The sequence below is a fragment of the Anolis sagrei genome, chromosome 1 (assembly GCF_037176765.1).
Source record: "Anolis sagrei isolate rAnoSag1 chromosome 1, rAnoSag1.mat, whole genome shotgun sequence".
Lineage (NCBI taxonomy): Eukaryota > Metazoa > Chordata > Lepidosauria > Squamata > Dactyloidae > Anolis > Anolis sagrei.
This window is the reverse complement of record NC_090021.1, coordinates 148,782,736-148,806,577: the sequence shown is the minus strand read 5'-3', so window position 1 is coordinate 148,806,577 and position 23,842 is coordinate 148,782,736. Positions and strand designations below refer to the sequence as shown.

Here is a 23,842-nt window from a genome sequence, read left to right as displayed (position 1 = left end):
GTCGGAGGGGTCGCCAAAGACCATCAGGATACACTGTATTTTCTGCTGGTCATGGGAGTTCTGTGTGGGAAGTCTGGCCCAATTCTATCGGTGGGGTTCAGAATGCTCTCTGATTGTAGGTGAACTATAAATCCCAGCAACTACAACTCCCAAATGTCAAGGTCTATTTTCCCCAAACTCTAACAGTGTTCACATTTGGGCATATTGAGTATTCGTGCCAAGTTTAGTCCAGATCTATCATTGTTTGATTCCAAAGTGCTTTCTGGAGATAGGTGAACTACAACTCCCAAATTCAAGGCCAATGCTCATCTAACCCTTTCATTATTTTTTCCTGGTCATGGGCATTCTATGTGCCAATTTTGGGTCAATCCCATCTCTGGTGGAGTTCAGAATGCTCTTTGATTGTAGGTGAACTATAAATCCCAGCAACTACAACTCCCAAGATCCAGAGAATGAAAATACATCCTGCCTATCAGTTATTTACATGACGATTCATAACAGTAGCAAAATTCCAGTTATGAAGTAGCAACGAAAATAATTTTAGGGTTGGGGTCACCACAACATGAGGAATTGTATTAAGGGGTAGCGGCATAGGAAGGTTGAGAACCACTGCTTCAGAACCATTTAGAACCACGGATTGCCCATCCCTATTATATAACCCACCCTGTAATTTATACAGCAAGCTGGAAGGCATTTTCGCCAGTTATTCCTTTTTCCTGTTAAATTTCTTTGTAAGGACAACACTTGCAAAGAAGAGGTGGCAAAGAATTTAGGAGAAAGGAGGGTACAAAAGGACACCCCTCCTCATGGCCTTCTGACAGGTCTCAGAAGTAAGTCCCACTGCTTTAAGTATAACCAGCTCCCAGGTATGTGAGCAAGAGTAGAAATCATACAGTCCTCCGAATATTATTAGGCTGCACTTTCCATCAGTTCTAGCCAGAAGAGTCAATGGCAAGGTAATGTAAATCAACAATCTCTGGGCGGCCATACAGTTCACATTTTTTTTAAAAAAATCCAGCTTGGAAGCAAGAGGTGAGGCATGAACTCATGTAAGAAAAGTGACATTTCTGAAATCACACTGAAACCAAAACTCTGAAAAGGTCTTCATCTTGTAGCGACAATGGCAACAGATATTATAGCAAGTATAACGGTTCCAGCAGTTGCACCAAGCAGCAAGCCAAGGGTGTTCCAGTTGACATGGGTGACCTGGCATCTCGCCCCTGTGTAAAGGAAGATTTTGGTTGTAGCACACCTGTAAAGAAAAGGGGAAAGTGAGTGGCTTCTCCCATCACTTTGAAAAGTTGCATCTGCAAATGGAAAAGAACTTATTAAATTCCAAAAAAATCAATATCAAAAATTTATAATAAATTACTAGGTTGGGCTACGGAAACAGAAAATGTAAAAGAATGCATGATCAAATGGTCAACTAATATTGGCAGATCAATGGGAACAAATATGGAAGAAAATAATAAAATATACATATTTGACAGATATGAAAGAAAACTGGCTCAAAATATTCTACAGATGTTCAAAAGTGTATTGTCGAAGGATTTCATGGCCGGAATCACTAGGTTGTTGTAGGTTTTTTCGGGCTATATGGCCATGGTCTAGAGGCATTTTCTCCTGATGTTTCGCCTGCATCTATGGCAAGCATCCTCAGAGGTAGTGAGGTCTGTTGGAAGTAGGAAAAAGGGTTTATATTAGGGCTGGGCAACCACGGAAAAATTTGTTTCTAAACTCGATTCGTTTTTTGGGTTTTTTTGCGTTTCGATATTTAAAAGAATTCCGAAATTTTTCTTTAAAAAAGTTCGATATTTACTAAATTTCGTAAATTACGAAACAATTACGAAACGAATTGAAAAAATCGTTTCGTTTTTTAGATGCTCCTGAATGGTTCAAAATCGCTTCGTTATCAAAAAAAATAACGAATTTTTAACGAATTACGAAATTACGAAACGAAACCGCCCAGCCCTAGTTTATATGTCTCACCCTGGAATGACCAGGGTGAGACAAAGGACTTTTGTCTGCTGGAGCTAGGTGTGAATGTTTCAACTGACCACCTTGATTAGCATATAATGGCCTGACAGTGCCTCGAGCAAACTTTTGTTGAGAGGTAATTAGATGTCCCTGTCTGTTTCCTCTCTGTTGTTGTGCTGTTGTAATTTTAGAATTTTTTTAATACTGGTAGCCAGATTTTGTTCATTTTCATGGTTTCCTCCTTTCTGTTGAAATTGTCCACATGCTTGTGGATTTCAATGGCTTCTCTGTGTAGTCTGACATGGTGGTTGTTGGTGTGGTCCAGTATTTCTGCGTTCTCAAATAAAATGCTGTGTCCAGGTTGGTTCATCAGGTGGTCAGCTATGGCTGATTTCTCTGGTTGAAGTAGTCTGCAGTGCCTTTCATGCTCCTTGATTCGTGTTTGGGCAATGCTGCGTTTGGTGCTCCCTATGTAGACTTGTCCACAGCTGCATGGTACATGGTAGACTCCTGCAGAAATGAGAGGATTTTCTGTAAACGGTGTGACCCAATTGTTGATCTGGTTTGCGGATTACATTCAGCAAAGGACAAGACGGGTCCTCTCACTTCTGCAGGAGTCTACCGTGTACCATGCAGCTGTGGACAAGTCTACATAGGGACCACCAAGCACCCGAACAACATATTACATCAAAATAAAACCAAAACATAAACAACAAGCAACATCAGCAAAATTACATGAAAAAAGTAACATTACAATAAACAAAAAACACAGTCGCAGTAAACTATGGACATGTGAGTTGATTACACTATAATGACATACAAATGAGAGTGGGGAATGGCAAGCAAAAATTATGCTGGATACCTGCAGATCGCATCTCCATTGTTGTTTAAACAGATGCCTCCATTCTGACATGGGTTTGGATCACAGTGTTCTCTTGGATGGAGCTGCCAGTCTTTCAGGTGGGCTGACCTCTTCTTCTTTCCCAAAGGAGGGTTTTCATCGATGGGCCAAGTTTGGGGAGGGACATGTTCAGTCTTCCTGAGATGTGTTAAATCTTATTCAAAGAGAAAGAAGGAGGATCATCCAAACAAGTGGGACAAACATTTTCAATTTTAAAAATGCACTGAAAGCATGCATTTCATATTTTAAATAACCAGACAATTTAATTTTATTGAATGCGTTAACAAAGAGCAGCAATAAAAACAGTAAAGCTTAGACATCGATAAGGTTTCTCTGAAAAGTTAGGTTTCCCCATGTGTGAGGAAGACCAGTAATTATCAATATCAACTTAGGAACTGTTTTACAAAGGGACCGCTAATTAAAAAGGGTTTACTTATTTGATAGCGTAGCGTTTAATGTCCCTGATTTGGTCTTACTTCTTACGCAGGGCTGTTTGACTTAGAAGAAACTGTATCAGGCAAGGCTTGAGGAAAACAGTAACAAATTTATTTAACAGGAGTATAACAGATTCAATTATTACTTCTCTAGAGGCACAAACTTAGTTGGTTACATTGATAAGGTTTCCTGAATAACTTTAGGTACTAAACAGACTTCAAAAGGTTTCTTTAGGAAGATGTTTCTTTCTTTTACAAGCGTTCTTTTACTACAAATAAGCCACCTCACTTATTTAACTGTATTGGCTCCAAGCCAAACCCTGATTCTTAACCAAGGAATCAGTCCTCCCTGTAGTTCTACCACTACAGGATTCCTGCTGGATTTCCACATGCACACAGGATCAACTTCTGTGGTACCCAGGCCACAGTTCCCTGATTCTCCCACTACACAACCAGTCTTCTCTGTAGCTCACCGGCTTACAGACTGCCCACTTTCAAACAGCTGCGCTGTTAAGTGACAGTTGGCTCCATCCCCGTTGCTATGGCAACTCAGCTAGAGACAAGCCAAGCTAGTCACCATCTAAGAAAATATAATTCTACATACTTACCATTATTAACTATTGTCCAAACAACACACAACTATAGGAATAAAAATACACATCGTCACACCATGCTTTTACATTTAAGGTGGCAGTGTGTATATATATATGTGTGTGTGTGTGTGTGTTTCGTAAAACAAGCATTTTATTTTATACATGTTATTTTATATCTGTCTGGTTTTGTTTAGCTTTATTATTTCTTATTCTATTTGATCAGTTATTTATAAATCATGATTTCAAGTCTGCAATTTGAGTGTTTAAAAGGGTTGTATTTTAAAGTAGAGTATTAACTACCTTCAGTTCTTATGCAAAAGATGGGTTGATGATGATTACAGATCTAGCCCTCTCCCATGTAGGAAAACACAATCAAAGCACCTTCAACAGATGGCTACCCAGCCTCTCTTTGAAAACCTCTAGAGAGGAGGCTCAACCTCAATTCTGAAAATGCCGTTATGATTCTCTCCATGCAGACACATCATACATACATATGCATATATTCAACAAAAAAAGAGAATGAACAGTCAAGATCCTGAAAGTGCTCTGATGGATCACCAAACTCCAACCCAGAGTACTTCCACTCTTCCTCCTTCTTGTCAGCTGTACAATAACCCCCTAGTACATACCCATCCCTCTGGCTAGCAACAATATGGGGAGGGGGAGCAGTTACATTCTGGCAGATTTTTGCATATTTCGGAGAGAGGAAGCAAACAAAATTTGAAAAATAACTCAGTCCATTTAAAAAAGATATTTGCATACCTTCAAACTCTGCAAAGATAATAATGTTGCCATTTTTCATGTAATTCTTTCTCCTTAGCTGTGCATGTGAGATAAATTTACTCCATCCCCAGCCTCCACTCCGACTGCAGTTGCATGAAGCGTCAAACTTGCCAAGAAGAGAGGGTTTCCCCCATCTGGAAGAATTATTTTTTTCTGCAAAATGATCCAAAACATATATTTGTGTCAATACAACAGCTGGAAGCCCGCAATTGGATTAAAACTGGTCATGATTTACATCGCCGTTGCATAATCTGAAGGTGAGGAGGGGAGACTTGGGCCTCCAGAGTTACTCCAAAGGCCCTTTCAAGTTTCCTATCAAGTTTCAAGTTTCCTATAGGTTTCAACTAGGTCCCCAATCATAGAAGAATGGAGCCAACCATAAGAAACAGGTCTGCCTTGGCCAAATACCTAAAATGCAGGACTATATTGCAAGAGAGCTGAAATGCTTTAGCATTGATAAAGCAACACTTCAAAAGACCAGGAGGGGGACAGCCGAAGTTTTAAAAAAGGGGACTATACCTTCTTCTGGAAGGGATTGGCTGAACTAGAATGAAGAATACACTGAGTTGGTCTTGCTATCAGAAACAACCTGGTGTTTTTTAATCCTTTTGAAGAAGTCTTGGGCCTTTCCCTCAGATGTTATCCAGTATCTCTCATTTTTATATGTGACTATTATTCCTTCTCTTCTCTCCCACCGAAACCTGATCTGGAGCCTTTTAAGTTCTTCTGTAAGGAACATATATTTCCTTCCTTTTAATATTGTTGCGTGGGGATATTCCTTGAGGATTGCTATTTTTTCCCTTTGAAGAATGTTGGGTTTTGGTTGTTATATTTCAGAATATTGTCTTGAAATCTTTTTCTGCTAAATTGGACAATTACATCTCTATCCACCTTGTTTCTTTTAGCGTAACTTGTAGAAATGCGGTAGACGCGGTCAATATTTGAATCCGCTTCCTCTTCCAGGATTTGTAGTATTTCTGCTGTCATTAGTGTTATTATTTGTCTGATGTTTTCCTTGGCTTCCTCTTGAATATTTCTAAATCCTAGCTGGTACTCCAATTCTCGCTGTTCCATCATATCTTGCTTCATCTCAAATTTCAGACTTTTGTTTTCTATAAGTTCCATTTTGATATTTATCTTTTCCTGTGCTTCCTCCAGTTTAGCTTTGTCCAATTTATATTCTTTCATTTCTTCTCGCAATATATCTAGTCCTTTTTTCATTTCTCCAATTTCCACTGATATTTCTCTTTTCATCTTGGACATTTCTTCTGTTAGGTCTTTCCTTAAATTTAGTCTCTGGTGAAGCATCCGTCTGAAGCACCCATCGGCATTAACTAATGACTCTCATCCTTACAAATTAATCTTGACAAATCCAGAAGGTAACTATCATAAGCGTCTATGCACAAACACTAGATGGGGTGAAATGTTTATTACCAGATGGACACCATCTTATCGGAGATACTTAAGGAGGACAAAATCATCCTTTCGGGAGATTTTAATGCAACAGTTGGACAAGATTTGGACTTGTGGCCAGGGACCATAGGAAAAGATGGGGTTGGAAACAGCAACCTGAATGGCATCCTACTTCTCACCAAATGTGTGGAACACAACTTTGTCATCACAAACACACTTTTCTGCCAGAAAAACAAGCTTAAGACATAATAGAAGCACCCCCAGAAAAAGCCTTGGCACCTCTTAGACTAAATGTGCCAAAGATTGCAGCAATTTACTCCTCACAAGAGCCATGACAGGTGCTGATGACTGCTGGATAGACCACAGGTTAATTCGATCCACAATGGCCATCAAGATCTTCCCCAAACACAGACTCCAAGGAAGAAAGATAAGGCATAAAATGAACACCCAAGCCCTTTAAGAACCCTCTAAATGAGCCCTTCTCCAATCAACAGTCAAGGATCACCCATCGAACACCCTAAAAATGATGAGGAACATTGGAATAAACTGAAGACCTCCATCATCACAGTCTGTGAAGAATCCATTGGTACCAAACTAAGAAACATCAAGACTGGTTTGATGAAAATGATAACGATAATGAGATTCAACAGTTAATCTATAAGAAAAGAAAAAACTTCCAAATATGGCAGAGAGATACCAACTGTGCTGCTAAGAAAAAGAGCTAAGCGAGTGCAAAAGCTGAAGTCCAAAAAAAGACGAGAGAACTCAAGAACATCTGGTGGACAAAAAAGGCTCAAGAAATCCAACACTTTGATGCTCGAGCATTCTTTTAAGCCACAACAAATCATGGCATACACCCTCTACGTTCATCAGATGGAACCAAACTTCTGAAGGATAAAAAATCAATCACACTATGTTGGAAAGAGCACTAACATAACCTTCTTAACCGCAGCTCCAACATGGCCAAAGAGGTTCTCTTGCAAATCCTGCAACAAGAACCAGGGATTACCTGGAGAATCTTTCATACCAATTCAGGAAATGAAGATTTGGCTATCTAACAAGAATGAGAAGGTAGACTTCTGTAAGACTCTGCTTTGGAGCAATGAGCAAGCTCTACCCTCTTGTCACCCTAATCATTCCTGTCCAGAGACTGCTACATACCTGGGAAGACCTGTGTTGCATCTGTTGTGAAGCTCCTTTCTGCGGACATCCTTTTCCTAGCATTGGGGTTTTGGTCAAGCAGAGTGATGGTAACCTGTCTGTGCAAAGCTGGCCACTCAAGAATACCATCATTTTCACCACTAATCAAGTGAAAAGAAATGCGCGTGTAGTTAGCAAAGGCAGAATCTCTTGGCCCTCTGGGAGCCAAACTTATGCCATAACCATAACCTTCAGGGCTATAAAACCGGGGACTGCTCATGGAGTAGTCCTCAGAGGCTGTTGTAAGAAGGTCAGAGAAGCCACGAATAAGCCACACAGCTGTGGGGCAGTGTGTTTCACTCAGGGTCAGATCATCAATAAAAATTCCTCCGCTTGAGTCATCTGGATTGCCTTTTAGCCCATGAAAGAGAAATCTGAACTTTTTTTGACATCTGAGATTCACATGGGCAATTTTCCAGTTATGGTCACTGTCTCCTATGGAAGAAGATTTAAGAAATATAACTTAGGAAAGTTGTCAGCATGTCTACAATCCCTCTTAGTCTAAGCAACCTCAATCTACAGTTTCCAATACTTTTTTTTTGCATGTCAGAGTTTAATAATAATAATAATAATAATAATAATAATAATAATTTATACCCTGCCATCATCTTCCCAATGGGGACTCGGAGCAGCTTACATGGGGCCAAGCCCGGACAACATATTACATCAAAATACAACCAAAACATAAACAAACAAAAAAATATGAATACAATAACAACATTTGTGACGGCGTGAGTGGCACCACCTATGTGTGGAACTATTAGTTGCAAGATTTAAACTGTTGTATCATGCTTAATCCTGCCTTTTTACCCTGCTTATGTATAGTTGGATTGATTGGTTATTTATAGCTGTCAATCAATGTTGTTTGAACCAGTTTCTCAGCTCAATTGTTTGGCTCCACCTCTTCCTGGAGGAGGGGAGTGCTTCCCCTTTCATTCTGCCATCAGAGTTTCTATCAGATGGATGTGAGTAAGAGACTTGACTCTAAAAGACCCTGATTAAATTACCTCTCAGCACCAATTCTGAGGTTTTTTACCCTTGAGACTTATGCTTCATGTTCAGACCAACCTGAACGACGTTGGAAGTCTCAAGCGCCTTCAAACTGGTTCTTTTGGCACCAGAGGAAGTTCCCGAGTCTTAAAACATAGGCCATTTGAACTGGGGTTGTGGTTTGCTCCGGCATTCACAGCCATTGAGGAAAGAGGGAACATGGAAAGGCTTCTCAGCTTTAAACTCCTTGGACCCAGGACTAACTGAGACTGTAACGTGTATTTTCCTTCACCCCTGTGAAGTTTCCAGCTCATTGCTTTAAAGAAATAACTCTTTGTGAACAATACATCTTATTTTGAGTTATTTACAGTGTTTTGGGTCTTTGGGAATTCCAGTTTCCGAAAGGAGGGCAAGAAGCAATCCCCTGGGGAAAGATGTCACGTCCATGCCTCTTTCACTAAGAGCTATAGCCCCCAGTCGCAACGGTAAAACATTACAATAAACACCAGGTCTTAAAATGTAATGTGTGAAACTAACCTTATCAAATTTGGGGGCTGTTACCCACTTTTAAAACCAGCCTTTAAACAACAACAACAATAACAACATTAAAACAGTGGTTCCCGATTTGTGGGTTCCCAGGTGTTTTTGGCCTTCAATTCCCAGAAATCCTAATAGTTGATAAACTTTCTGGGATTTCTGGAAGTTGTAGGCAAAAACACCAGGTTGAGAACCACTGCATTAAAACAAAAACATCGTAAAATAAAAGCATAGTAAGATATAACAACCAGATAAAAACACAATTAAATAAAACATAAGAATATAAAACAACAGTGTTGAAACTCAAAACAAAACTCAACAAAATCAACAACCAATAATGCAATGGACAAGACCAGGCCATAAAAAGGGCCAGAACATATGTGATTTGCTTACAATGATCTAAATTAATTTTTTAAATCAAATTTACCTTGAAAAGTTCGAACTTTAATCAACCTGCGAATTTTTCCGGTGCCATCGTCTTTTTTAATCCAGACAGCAAGCCTGTCCTGGGAGCTTCCTGTCATTTTGAAGAAGAACTGTAGGCACTGATAATTCCTCATTGGATGCAAAATCCGTGATTCTAAGACAGCCGTATCTCCTTGCTTACCACAACTGGTATTAAAGTACATGAAGTGACCAGCATCTGTGGAGAAGAAGCTAGAGAAATAAGGCTGTCAATATTCTTTGTACTGAGTCTCTTGGATCTCACTGTCAATCTTGTTCTTCAAAGAGCTGCAAATTTCAGTACAATATCTGGTACAGTGCATCTAAGGATATGTCTACTCTGGTCCAAAACTGCCTCCATAACCATTCCAAATAAGCCCAGGAAAGGAGTTATAGCTTGATGAAGGCTTCTAGCTGTAATTAGAGAAATTAGGTACCGGTAAAAGTGAGGAGGGTGTTTTACGACGCCATAAAGAAAGAAGATCAGAAAATGCTGGGTGACTAAAAAGGAAGAAGGAAGTCCTGACGGCTCTTCGCCATAGACAGGTCCGTAGCCAGGATTTTGTTTCGGGGGGAGCTGAGTATGATTCGGCGGGGGGGGGGGGGCTGAGTCTGAGTGAAAGAGGGTCTACCCTAGCAAACCTTTTGTATCTTACCCCAATCCCCGATGCATATGGGATATATTGAGCATGGGGATCAGATCATGATATGAATAAACATAACAGTTTAAATAATGTACCAGTAAGACCTTCTCGCGGACCACCATGAGAATTTCGGGGGGGGGCTGAAGCCCCCCCCCCCCCCCCAGCTACATGCCTGGCCATAGATAATGGAGCAACAGCACCCCCTGTGGCTGGACTCACCTTCCTTGGCACCAAAACAAACAAACGAACGAACAAAAAACAGCTGGACACTGAGTCAACAAACACCTCCTTTCTGTTCTGTCTGTCTGTGTATTGTCGATACAAAAGCAGCATTGAATGTTTGCCGTGTATGCGTGCTGTGATCTACCCCGAGTCCCCTTTGGGCTGAGAAGGGTGGAATATAAATAAAGTGTTATTATTTGAAACACAAGTTGAGTCAGCAGCAGACAAGATCACTCTGCTGGTTGTTGCATTGGATCACATGTCGAACACTTCCCAAATGTCTAGGACTGTGTGATGTATAGGCGAATAATGCGTGCAGTTCCCAGTAAAGTGGCCTTCTGCAGCTGGAAGATGGTAATTTTGTCAGTGCCGATTGCGTTTAAGTGCAGGCCAAGGTCTTTAGGCGCTGCACCCAGTGTGCCGATCACCACTGGGACCACCTTGACTGGCTTGTGCCAGAGTCCTTGCAGTTCGATCTTTAAATGCTGTGCTCCACCCTGAGTCCCCCTTGGGATGAGAAGGGCGGAATATAAATGTTTTAAATAAATAAATAAATAAATAATAAAGCCTCATATTGTGTCAGCTTTTCCAGTTGTTTCTCTTCAATCCTGCTGTCACCTGGGATTGCAACATCGACAATCCATACTTGGTTTTTTAACACGATCGTGAGGTCAGTAGTACTATGCTCCAATTAGGAAGTTCCAGAGGAGTTTGACACGTTCATTTTCTGTAACCTTTTCCAGCTTGTGATCCCACCAGTCCTTTGTCACAGACAGATGGTATTTGTGGCACAGGATCCAATGAATAATCTGAGCAACAGTGTTTTGCCTCTGCCTGTAGTCTATCTGCATGATCTTCTTGCAGCAGCTGAGGATGTGTTCTATTATTATTATTATTATTATTATTATTATTATTATTATTTTACCCACACACACACATATATATATATGGGAGCCCCCGGTGGCGCAGTGGGTTAAACCCCTGTGCCGGCAGGACTGAAGACCGACAGGTTGCAGGTTCGAATCCAGGGAGAGGCGGATGAGCTCACTCTATCAGCTCCAGCCTCCCACAAGGATGATAAAAACATCAAATCATCTGGGTGTTCCCTGGGCAACATCCTTGCAGACGGCCAATTCTCTCATACCAGAAGCGACTTGCAGTTTCTCAAGTCGCTCCTGACATTATTAAAAAAAAACCTATTATATATTATTAAAATGAGGATGTGACTGCTACTAAAAGGGAAGCAGTAAAGGCGAGCAGAGCCAGAAGATGAAACAGGATTGTGGGCAAGCATCAGAAAAAAAAATACTGTCCTAGTTAATTTCATAGACTTCTGCAAACTACTTGAGTTTAAATTTCTTTTTGAGAAAATAGTTATATTGTAAATTTTGATGTCTGTGGTTGTCATGCATCCTTATCCCCCTTCTTCCCTCCCACCTTTTTTCCTGACACTTTTTCTAATGGGATTGTCTTAGACAATTTCCAGTATGAATAATAAATATTTTTAATTTCATTTAATTACCAGTGAAATGAGTGGGTTTAGTGGAAATTCAACCTATGACTCCTTTTGATTCCTATAGATTTCCTATCAGTACACCCCAAGCTCTTGATATGATGTTGTAGACTCCAAGTGAATGGCAATAGGGAATCTGTGATAGGTGGATTGAATGAAATTGTATGATTGGGATCTGGCTAAGGGCCTATTAAGACTTGGCAAGACTGAAGACACAGTCCTAAAATTAAAACCAATGTCATGATGGAGAAACAAAGGAGGTGAAGACTGGATTAACTGTGGCATGAAAAGTGCTGATGGAGAAAACTGCTGATCTAACATAACAGATTTGAGAACTTTTGGTGCAAACCACACATGTTTACATGGTCAGAGACAACGACTCTTAAAGTTAAGCAAGTCAGAAACAATGGCACCTTACGTTAAGGAAGGAAAACAACATATGTTCTGGAATTGATGGAGCTTCAGCAGGTCTTAACGGGATAACAAGATGTCAGAACAACCAAGAGAACAACAACAGAAAAAGTTCTACATAAGGAGACCCCTTTCTTTCAGAAAAGTGTGTCAGATCTGCAGGAATGCAGCATTCAGAACAGCTGCCACCTCCTCCCAAGAAATCTGATCAACTGAAAAAAGAAGGGTGGTTAGTTGGGATGATAGAACAAATGGATTATGAGTAAATGTTAGAGTACATGTAATGCATCCTTTTTTTGTCAGTGTAATCAATAATAGCTATTATAAATCCAGTACTGGAGTTTGTGAGTCTTTACTTCTTTCTCTGGAAGTGCCTGATGGACCCTGTCTCACTGAAAACAGATTAAAAGTGCATTTTTAAGGTTCAAAAGGTATTCATGACAAACACTATTCATATGAAGTTTAGTTTAATCTGTTCCAGAACCTCAGAACCATGCTGTGGCCTAGTTACTCACAGACAGGACATTCAAACCAAATCTCTCCTTAGTTGTATAGATGCAACTTAGGATCTGTTTATCAGACACAAAAGAAGTAAATATCTTGGAAAATGGGATAAGTATGTGTGTTTTATATACCTTTGCACTGTTGTCGTTGCGTATGGTCTTGTTCCGTTGGGTCATTTTTCTTATGAAGCCAGACAGCATCGTCTCGTGGTTCTTGCACCAGACCACATAGATCGGCTGACTCAAAATCACATTGGTCCAAAAGTGTGAGAGATCTAGCTAGGTACAAGGTGGGAGTATAGAATATAAATGAATGTTAGCAGATTCAGTTGAGGTATCTTTCCCATCTTTTTTCAGTACAACTTGCAGTAAATAATGCAACTCTTGCATGTTTATTAAGACACATGTTTCTCAGAAGACCTTCTAAGTGAATTACATGTTTTAGCCAAACTGTTCAAAAGTGTATTGTCAAAGGCTTTCATGGCCGGAATCACTGGGTTGTTGTAGGTTTTTTCGGGCAATATGGCCATGTTCTAGAGGCATTCTCTCCTGACGTTTCTCCTGCATCTATGGCAATATTCGTCAGAGGTAGTGAGGACCTCAAAACCTCTGAGGATGCTTGCCATAGATGCAGGCGGAACGTCAGGAGAGAATGCCTCTAGAACAGTGGTTCTCAACCTGGGATCTCCAGATGTTGTTGGCCTACAACTCCCAGAAATCCCAGCCAGTTTACCAGCTGTTAGGATTTCTGGGAGTTCAAGGCCAAAAACATCTGGGGACCCCAGGTTGAGAACTGCTGCTCTAGAACATGGCCATATAGCCCGAAAAAACCTACAACAACCCTTTTCAAAAGTGAATGATTGATTAATATTGGTCTCCAATTTCAAGTTAAATGTCAACTTACTGCAGTTGTACATGCGATTTAGTCTTTCAATATCAGAAGTACTAAAATCCAACCGTTGTCCAATAATGCCATTAAATTCAGGTATATTGGTCGTAATTGTTGATAAACTTGAATTTTTGGCAAATGAAGATGGGCCATAGTGCATGATGGACTCATAATCATAAGGAGTATTCAAATCAGTGAGATAGTTGCTTCCATACTTATTAAAGTTGTGTGCTTGATCTGCAAGACAAGAGAAGAAGAAATATTTAGCTACTTCTTAAAATTGGTTGATTCCAGTTCTCTCCTTTGATGTCAGCAAAGTCAACCTGGGATATAAGCGGCTGGACTAAAACCAACCTGGAAGCACATGATCCCACCATATTTTGACATAATCATCACGGTCTGTCCTTGTTTGTTCGTGGAGAAATCCTAGAGCGTGTAGGATTTCATGTATTACAATAGCTTTGTGATCACATCCTGCACCAATAGAAAGGTTTTGGCCACCTTTTGTATCTCCAATTGAAGACCAGCAACTGGAAAACACAAATAAAATCAATAATGTTGGATAGGAATGGTAACTAGCTGCATATAAAAATACATTATTCCAACTATATAAAAAGCAGTAAAAGGGTAAAGCATGATGAAATCATACAGACATAGATGGCAAGGTTTTATGGGCAATCTGTTCCTACTACTTGCTGGGATGTTTGCATTAAACTATCATAGGGATGTCACTATTGTTTTCCTCCTTTTTTTATCCATATGCACGCCACTCTTGAAGTCGAGCATGTCCCGTCCCCCCCAATAAGGGATAGTAACTTATAGTTCTGCAAAGGGCAAGGGTTAAATCTTGGTCAATTTGCCAAAGACACTAACAACAATAAGGACCCCATGAGGCTTTCAGGGAAGAGCCTGGCCTTGAGGCCCCAGTCCTTGGAGGGAGTTATAGTTTCCCAAGGATTAAGGACCAGCTTGATCTTGGTGCTGCAAGAATCGCGTCCTTGGCTCAATGGAAATCACCCAGCTCCTTTTATGACTATTGGACTTCCTACATATCATTTTTGGCTCTAATGAACTCATTTTCACATCTGAACTTCCCCAGTATGAACTATGGACACATGTCTTATTAAAGTTATTATTTTAATCAATTTCTCTGACGGGCGGGGGTTGGGAAGGGATGCTTGGCGGGCGGAGGGTGGGAATTTTGAAACTTCTAAGTCTGTTCTTCCTATAAAAATGTCTCTGATCTCTGTAACCACATGCTCTGTAGGCGTATGATTGCTACATTGCATCCTTTTCAGCTGAATCGCTAATAAAACACCTAGGTGCCACTTCAACTTTGGTGAGATTTATTTGGAATTTTTAAAGAAATAAAAGTTGCTGAAATCAGGCTTCTCCTAGCTCGCCAAAGTAGCGATCCCTCTTTGGTGGGGTCTCAGGGTCCCTCCTCCTGGGGAAGACCCTCCTAAAGCTCCTATCCACTTCACTCTTAGTGATGAATCTCCTTACATATGTAAATGTTTACATATAATGCTACTCCTTTTAGCATTTCAATGGTTGAGAAGAATGGTTTTCTTAAAATCTCATAAGCCTGAAAAGGAAGTCCTTAAACTGAGTTATCTGGGGGAAGGAAACCATATTCTTGAAGGCAAGAAAACATACAGTACAATATAAAGATAATGCACCTTAAAACTTACAACACATAAACACATAATAAAATAACACTACAGTTATTAAAATTAGTCCATTAAAACAGGTAAACATTATGATAATAATATTAAGAACCATGATGGAAAAATATTAGCTTCAAGACTTAGAGGGGGGAAAAACAACAGGGACTTCATTGTGCGTCTACTACAAACCTCCAAGCCAGCCTGAAGTTCTGGATGATGCCTTCCTAGAACAGGTGAACATACATTCAATAATAGTAATAGGAGATTTTAGCTATCCTGACATTGGTTGGAAGACAATGTCAAGATTACCAGATCCAACAAATTCCTCACTTGCCTCGAAGACAATTTCATGGTCCAGAAGATGGAAGAGGCAAGAAGAGGACTAACTATTGTGGATCTGTTCCTAAAGTAACAATGATGACCTGATTAATGGACTGGAAGTGACAAGTTCCTTAAATGGGAACGATCACGTTCTTCTAGAGTTTGTAATATAGCAGAAATTCTAAAAGAATATGTTTGTTCCCATTTAAGCATAGCCAGGCACACATTCTAGACTTTTAAAAAAGTGAATTTCATGAAACGAAGAGTGCAATCCTATGTCATGAATACAAAAAGAAGAGCCCTCGGTGGTGCAATGGGTTAAACCCTTGTGCCAGCAAGACTGCTGACTGACAAGTTAGTGTTTCCAATCTGGGGAGCGGGGTGAACTCCCTCTGTCAGCTCCAGCTCTCCATGCAGGGACATGAAAGAAGCTTCCCACAGGATGGCTAAACATCAAAACATCCAGGCGTCCCCTGAGCAATATCCTTGCAGGCAAACAAATCTCTCACACCAGTAGCGACTTGCAGTTTCTCAAGTCGCTCCTGACATGAAAAAAAAAATACAAAATGAGAAATTATGGATGGGAGTTACTGAAAAGCAAGATATAGGAGTCACAGTGTCATCCAGTTCTAATGAGAAAGAAAACAGGAGAAATGGAACTGAATGTTATCAGCACTAACAGCACTTCATACAAAATAACCTGATGACGTCTTCTAGTAGTTTTATAGCAGTATAGAACAGTATTGCAGAGTGAAGTGACATTTTTAGTGGAAGTAGCATCCATCCATTTACCACAGGATTATTCATTTTGTAAGCATGAAGCTAGAGATTCATTCTCATATACAAAGATGAATTCTTAGTTTGAATTCAAGGATGATGAGAATCCTTATATATTTTCTCAAAAAAAAAGTATGTTCAAGCCTTGTTCAAACTCCCCCCCCCCCAAAAGTCACCAAATGCAAAATCAATCGTTCGCTCTCTCTCTCTCTCTGATCCTAATGTTTTATGAGCCTTTGTGAGTGCTTTAAGAAAGGCACTAGCTAGTGCTACCATTCAAAAGACATTGCACAGATTTTCTATCATTTCCTCCATAACATAATTTGTTTACTTACCCATTAAGCTTCTGAAATTTTATATACGATTTCTCTCCAGCGTATGGTTTGAATTTTACACAAGATCTTAAATGGAACCCTTCAAATGCTTTAAGAATCACACCCTTGGCATTCAGATCTAAAAACAACACACAGTTATAAAAGCGATTTTTACCACTAAGCTTTGGACAAGACTTTGGGACTGTGCTTCATCAAGCATGCTCTGCATTGAGAATTCACCTGTCTCCTATCTCACTAGTGCCAATTTATTGGTTGGGTGAGGGCACCTAGGCATGTTCCTATAGGTAGATGCACAGTAACAACCTCTTGGACCTCTACATGACTGTGCTTGTCCCCTAACACACAGGTGTGGAGAGTCCCTGCAGAAGACAGGTGAATCCAGCTCTCAGAGTTCTGAGTATGAAGAAAGATGGCCATTGTATCTCACAGTGTAACAATGAACATAAGAAGGCATAAACACTTGCAAAATCCTAAGACTTGGTGGACACTACCCCTGGTGTCCAGGAAAATGTAATCAATGCAGTCCTAAGAGAGGGTCACCAAAGTTTTATTGAAAGATTTACGAAGTTGGAGATGCCACCACCTTCCAAAGGCAGTCCATTTTACCACTGCTTGAAATTTCTTTTCTGGTAATATGAACCCATTATATGTTCTAATATCTGGAGCAGCAGAAAACAGGATTGCTCTATCTTCTACATAAAAATATTCAGATATTTATAGATAGCTATAATGTGACCTCTCAGACTTTTCTAAGCATACCCAACACCCTAAGACATTCCTCATAAGACTTGGTTCCCAGACCTTTTATCATCTTGGTGGCTTCTCTTTGGACACATTCCAGTTTGTCAATATCTTGACTCATGGAGCCCAGAATTGGACAAAATATTCCAAGTGATATAGGGCCAATGCAGAATTGAGTGTAGCCAGGCCCGTAGACAGGGGCGAGGGCTTGAGGGGCTTCAGCCCCCCCCCCCCAGAAATTCTCAGGGTGGTCCGCGAGAAGGCCTTACTGGTACATTGCTTAAACTGGAGGACCTCTTCATACTGGCCACCAGAATCGTCCTACATCATGGTGAATTGAGCGGTTAGGCATGGGGAACCCATTGCGTAACACCCCACATTGCCTGGCTTCCCCCCACCTCATCTCACAGGGAAACATCCACTGCCTGCCTGCCCCCCCCCCCCCCAATTGATCTCTATGTAACACAGTGGTTCTCAACCTGGGGTCCCCAGATGTTTTTGGCCTAAAACTCCCAGAAATCCCAGCCAGTTTACCAGTTGTTAGGATTTCTGGGAGTTGAAGGCCAAAAACATCTGGGGACCCCAGGTTGAGAACCACTGATGTAACAAGAGAAGCCTCCTCATGTTGCCACCGTGATGCCATATGCCAGTTCACCTTCCCTTTTGCAATGGAGCCCCACTGGTAGTAGCTCTATGTGATAGAAGGGGAGCCAGCGAGGTCTGTTGCAAAAAGGAAAGGTGAACCGGTGCATGTCACTTAAAAGTACCCCATTTGATGTGATCATAAGACCAGACCTCTAGATGGCCTCTTTAAATACTGTGATATCACACCAGACATGTTTTTGTACAGGCTCAAATCACAACTAGAACAGATTTTAACCAAAAGAGTATTACAATAGGTTCTTGTGGGTTTTTTCGGGCTATAGGGCAATGTTCTAGAGGCATTTCTCCTGACGTTTCGCCTGCATCTATGGCAAGCATCCTCAGAGGTAGTGAGGTCTGTTGGAAATAGGACAATGGGTTTATATATCTGTGGAATGGCTGGGGTATTGTCCTATTTCCAACAGACCTCACTACCTCTGAGGATGCTTGCCATAGATGCAGGCGAAACGTCAGGAGAAATGCCTCTAGAACATGGCCCTATAGCCCGAAAAAACCCACAAGAACCTAGTGATTCCAGCCATGAAAGCCTTCGACAATACAGAGTATTACAATATTTGAAAGCTTGCTTTACCAAGGTTGTCAGCCAGAATGAATGGAATGGGAAATTTCCACCGGTAATGTTCATCTCTCAGTGCACTGCGCTTCTTCTGTAGAAAATGATCAAGGATTCATATTAGCTTTTCTTTTTAGAAAACAACAGATTGTTTTTTTCTAAAACGGATATCAACGTATGAAGCTTGAAGAAGACTCACGGGCAGTAAAATATCTCCCTGGAAGAGTCTGAGTCCAGCAGCTGAAAGGGAGAATGTGAAGGAAGATTCTTAAATTCATTAAAGATTGTTGAATGCATCTTTCAAACAGTCATTCTAATCCCAATATTTCAGTCCTGGACCTCTATCATGCAAATAACATAGATGTACAGATAGATTACAACACCTTCTGAAATCAGCTCTTTTCCCAAACAAGTCTCTAGTTCACTTCATCTCAGCTATTGTCTACTCTCCTGAGTTCAGGTCAGAGGTCCAAAATTGAGGCCTGTGGGCCAGATGCAGCCCTCCAAGGTCATTTACCCAACCGCCACCCTAAACTTTAGACTTAGCGTCACCATAAGTCTGAGGGTGCATCCAGACAGCACCTAAAATGTGCACCCTCATGCATTTTCCCCTGGGGCATCCAAGTGACACCTCAGGTAAAAACAAATTCTTTTTGCACAAAGCAGGAAAATCCTGCTTTGTTCCAAACCAATTTGACAGCTGGAAAGACTCAGATCTTTGCAGCTGTGGACACGGTGTGGATTGGGCTCGGAGATCACGTCACATGCCTTCTGGTGCCCATCCACACAGCTGTCTCGGATCAGTCCCCACCTCCTCCCAAAACTCCACAGTAAAGCCTTTAAAAAAGAAAATAACTTACCTGGCTGTCATTCCTCCTCGTCCGGAATTCTCCTGGCATGTAGAAATGACACGCCAGGAGAAGGGGGGAGGAGGAAAATTACTCCTGCCCCCCTTTTTCTGATGTGTCATTTCTACGCACCAGGAGAGCTCCAGCAAAGGGGGAATGGCCAGGTAAGTTATTTTCTTTTTTAAGGCTTGGGGGGGGGGGGGTGCTTTGTGTTTGGACACTCCCCAGGAAAGTGTGGATGTTGGAGGAGATGTGTGGACTTTAACATGAGTGCAATCAGGTTCAGCCCTGTGTGGAACCACCTGAAACAACTTGAAGGCACACAACAACAACAGTTCTAACTTGGCTATCTCATCACCCAAAAGTAGGTGCACACCTACAATTGAAATACTGATAAGTTTATCTTGGTTAAAACTGTTCTTCATTTTAAATATCATATTGTTCTTTCATATCTTTTTGCATTACAAATAAGATGTGCATAGGAATTTTTTCAGGGATTGGGGCTGCAGATATAGAGGAGTTAGGTGTCTTCCAGCTCCTCCCATAACCAAAATGATAGTTTTCTTTTGGTGCCCAACTTCATACTATGTTTCAAAAGTTGAACAGTTTTCAGAGGACAGAGTGGACATAGGAGGGGTATCATCACTCTCTTTGCATTATAAAAACATATTCCCTACTGGCATAGAGCTGCATTTATGCAAAAGACAGACAGGTCTCAAGCACCACTAAAATTCTGCTCCATGTGATTTAGAGGAGACATTATACCTATATGAAAGGATGCCAGAAGGATGAGGGAGTTTTCTACTGCCCTGGAAACTAGGACTCAGAGCAATGGGTTCAAATTACAAGAAAGGAGATTCCACCTGAACATTAGGAGCAACCTCTTGGCTGTAAGAGTTGTTCAGTAGTGGAACTCTCTGCCTTGGAGTGTGGTGGAAGCTCCTTCCTTGGAAAATTTTAAACAGAGACTGGATGGCCATCTGTCTGGGGTGCTTTGATTGTGCTTTTCCTGCCTGGCAGGGAGTAGGACTGGACGGCTCTTCTTCTAACTCTATGATTCAATATGGATCAGTAAAATTGCTCTAGTTCTATTCCTGTATGACTCAAGCTGTTGTAGAGATGCCTGACTTCATAATTATGAAGAGCTGCCCCTACCCACCACCTCCCAGAGTTGGAGTCAACTAAAAGGAAGAGGGGCCAACCAAGGGCAAGATGGATGGATGGCATCCTTGAAGTGACTGGATTGACTTTGAAGGAGCTGGGGGTGGCCATGGCCAACAGGGAGCTCTGGCGTGGGATGGTCCATGAGGTCATGAAGAGTCGGAAACAACTGAACAAATGAACAACAACAAAGATTTAACGCCAAGGGAAAACCTTTATATAATGGTTAAAAAGCACAGGCATTCATTAGGAACATAGTGGATGGTTGGGATAGAAAACAAGGCACACATGTTCCAAAGGATATTGGGTTGCAAATGGAAGGTATGTAATCCTCTATTTTATTCAGAAATGTAAAAACTGAAGCAAATCTTCTACTGCAAAATGCAAAAGATTTAGCATGTTAAGAATTTTTTGTAATCATTAAAGCTCTTTCCAAGCTGTGTGCCGTGACACGCTGATGTGTCAGTTGCAGTATGTAGGTGTGTCACATGAATGTAACATGAGACCTCTGGGTCTATGTAAAATAAGCAATTAATCATATATTTTAAAAATATATAAAATGAAAGTTTTAATGAGATATGTACTGTCCCATACATTATATTACAATTTGTGTATGTGTCCATACAACTTGTAAGAGTATTGTCGAACGCTTTCATGGCCGGAATCAATGGGTTGTTGTAGGTTTTTTCGGGCTATATGGCCATGTTCTAGAGGCATTCTCTCCTGACGTTTCACCTGCATCTAACTGAGGATGCTTGCCATAGATGCAGGCAAAACGTCAGGAGAGAATGCCTCTAGAACATGGCCATATAGCCCGAAAAAACCTATAACAACCCAACTTGTAAGAGTTTTGCTTAACTTATGGTTTGCTATGAGTAGTAAAACCGAGGGCCCTTCCACACAGCCCTATATTCCAGAATATCAAGGCAGAAAATCCCACAATATCTGCTTTGAACTGGGTTATCTGAGTCTACACTCAGATAATGTGGGATTTTCTGCCTCAATATTCTGGGATATAGGGCTGTGTGGAAGGGCCCTGAATTACTGTGTTGTGAAATGGTGCATATCTAAAAAGTGTGCTTTGCTCTAGAATGGCTACCGGATAAGTATAGACATGTTATCTAGAAACAGAGTACCATATCTAGCTATTAGTAAAATTAATACAATTTAAAACAAAAGGGTGTGTTGGGGGCGGGAATTGTCCCCTACTTAATACAATATACCTGAGTTTATTTCTGGGATATCTTGTCTCAGTTCACCAGCATCAGCATCTAATAAATGTAAAGAATAATATTCAGTGTATGGTTTTGACTTTCCTTTCAAGCCCCAAAGAAATTAGAAAATGAAAGATTGAAAAAGTAAGAAAGTTTGAAGCCATTCTTACCACTGTTCTGCAGTAAATGCTGGAGCTAAAAGAAGAAGGAGGGAATGTGATTACAGTGCGTGTGACAACCACAGAAAATTAAAATAAAAGTAACAGCAAATGGACACTTACTGAGAATGAGGTGCAATGCAGAAAAAGAATTGTGAAGCTGAAGAACTGCAAGGCTGTACTAGTCGAAACCATGGCTGAAGTGACTAAAAAGAAACCGATCTTCTAATCTCTTATTACATCAAGCTCCTTCTTCTGGGAACATTCGGTGAGACTTCATTTCTTCTATATCAGCAGAGGCGGCCCTAGGTAATTTTCAACAGTAAGCAAACAGTATTTTGGCGCCCCATCCCCAACCAATCACTGATATATATTTTCTGTTCGTCATGGGAGTTCGGTGTGCCATATCTGGTTCAATTCCATCATTGGTGGAGTTCAGAATGCTCTTAGATTATAGGTGAACTATACGTCCCAGTAACTCCAACTCGCATATGTCAAGGTCTATTTTCCCCCAAGAGCGCCTCAAGAGCGCCACTGGGCAAAATCAACTATACTGCAAATGCTTACTTTGCGTAATGGGTTGAGCCGCTCCTGTATATCAGGATATATTCAGAATAGGCATGTAGCTGGGGCGGGGGGGGGGGGGGCTTGAGGGGCTTCAGCCCCCTCCCCCAAAATTCTCCTGGTGGTTCGCGAAAAGGCCTTACTGGTTCATTATTTAAACTGTTATGTTTATTCATATCATGATCTGATCACCATACTCAATATATCCCATATGCATGGGGGTATTGGGATAATGATACAAAAGGTTTGCTAGGCTAGACTCTCTTAGACTCAGCCCCCCCAAAACTCAGCCCCCCCCGAAACCCCCCCTGAAAAAAATTCAGCCCCCCCCCCCCCGAAATGAAATTCTGCCTACGGGCCTGATTCAGAACAACCAATTTTCACATCATAGTATGTCAGTTCATCTAGTAAAGAAGGTTTGGCTATTCTGCCCCCCCCCCCCGCCCCGCCCCTCTTTTTCTGCAGTACTACCCTGTGTGCATCTTCACTATAAAATTAATGCAGTTTGACACCACTTTAACTGCCATGGCTCGATGGTTTGGACTCTTTAGCCTTCTCTGTCAAAGAATGCTGGTGACTCACCAAACTACAACTCTCAGGATTCCATAGCATCGGGCAATAGCAGTGAAAGTGGTGTCAAACTGCATTTATTCTATTGTGTACTGTGGATGCACCATAGAAAGTACATGAGGAAACTGCACATGTTCTCACTTTACATTACTTTTCTAAAAACCCTTGTGCCACCAGGACTGCAGACCGAAAGGTTGGTGGTTCGAATCCAGGGAGTGGGGTGAGTTCCTCTTTGTCAACTCCAACTTCTCATGTGGGGTCATGAGAGAAGCCTCCCACAGGAGGGTAAAACATCCAGGCATCCCCTGGGCAATGTCCTTGCAGATGGCCAATTCTCTCACACAGTTTCTCAAGTTGCTTCTGACACAAACACAAAAAAACTTTAGCTAAGTTAATATTTTTTTCTTTTTATCATTTTCATATTAAATACAAAAGATGGGGTGGGATAGGAAAAAAAGGCTATTATTATTATTATTATTATTATTTCAGCTTATGATCCCACCACTTCTTTGTCACAGACAGATGGTCTTTGTGACACAGGTTCCAATGAATCATCTGAGCAATGGTGTTATTCCTCTGCTTGTAGTCTATCTGTGTGATCTTCTTGCAGCAGCTGAGGATGTGATCTATTATTATTATTATTATTATTATTATTATGAGGATGTGATCTATTACTGTTATATTATTATTATATTACTATTATATATTATTAAAATGAGGATGTGAGGATGTGATCTATTATTATTATTATTATTATTATTATTATTATTATTATTTGAAACACAACAAGATGAGTCCACAGCAGACACTCTG

The 23,842-nt window shown here is 40.8% G+C and overlaps 1 protein-coding gene across 1 annotated transcript; it reads right to left on the bottom strand.

Annotated features, from left to right (window-relative positions):
* Window positions 1-1,104: 1,104 nt before the first annotated feature.
* MEP1A (meprin A subunit alpha) lies at window positions 1,105-22,090 on the bottom strand. Its single transcript, XM_060769985.2, has 14 exons — window positions 22,019-22,090; window positions 21,908-21,932; window positions 21,747-21,794; window positions 18,714-18,754; window positions 18,533-18,608; window positions 16,558-16,675; window positions 13,809-13,984; window positions 13,470-13,691; window positions 12,698-12,844; window positions 9,256-9,471; window positions 7,263-7,736; window positions 4,668-4,841; window positions 2,840-3,032; window positions 1,105-1,252 (listed from the first exon to the last, which is right to left on the bottom strand). The coding sequence occupies exons 1-14, from the start codon at window positions 22,088-22,090 to the stop codon at window positions 1,105-1,107; spliced, it is 2,130 nt and encodes a 709-aa protein (XP_060625968.2).
* Between the last annotated feature and the right edge of the window lie 1,752 nt (window positions 22,091-23,842).

Excerpts from the sequence above, each read along its gene's own strand:
- MEP1A (XM_060769985.2), bottom strand. The coding sequence starts at position 22,090 with ATGGTTTCGACTAGTACAGCCTTGCAGTTCTTCAGCTTCACAATTCTT. Across the intron at positions 13,985-16,557 it reads AAATTTCAGAAGCTTAATGG|TTGCTGGTCTTCAATTGGAG; the intron begins GTAAGTAAACAA and ends TGTGTTTTCCAG. Across the intron at positions 9,472-12,697 it reads GCAACGACAACAGTGCAAAG|ATGCTGGTCACTTCATGTAC; the intron begins GTATATAAAACA and ends TCTTCTCCACAG.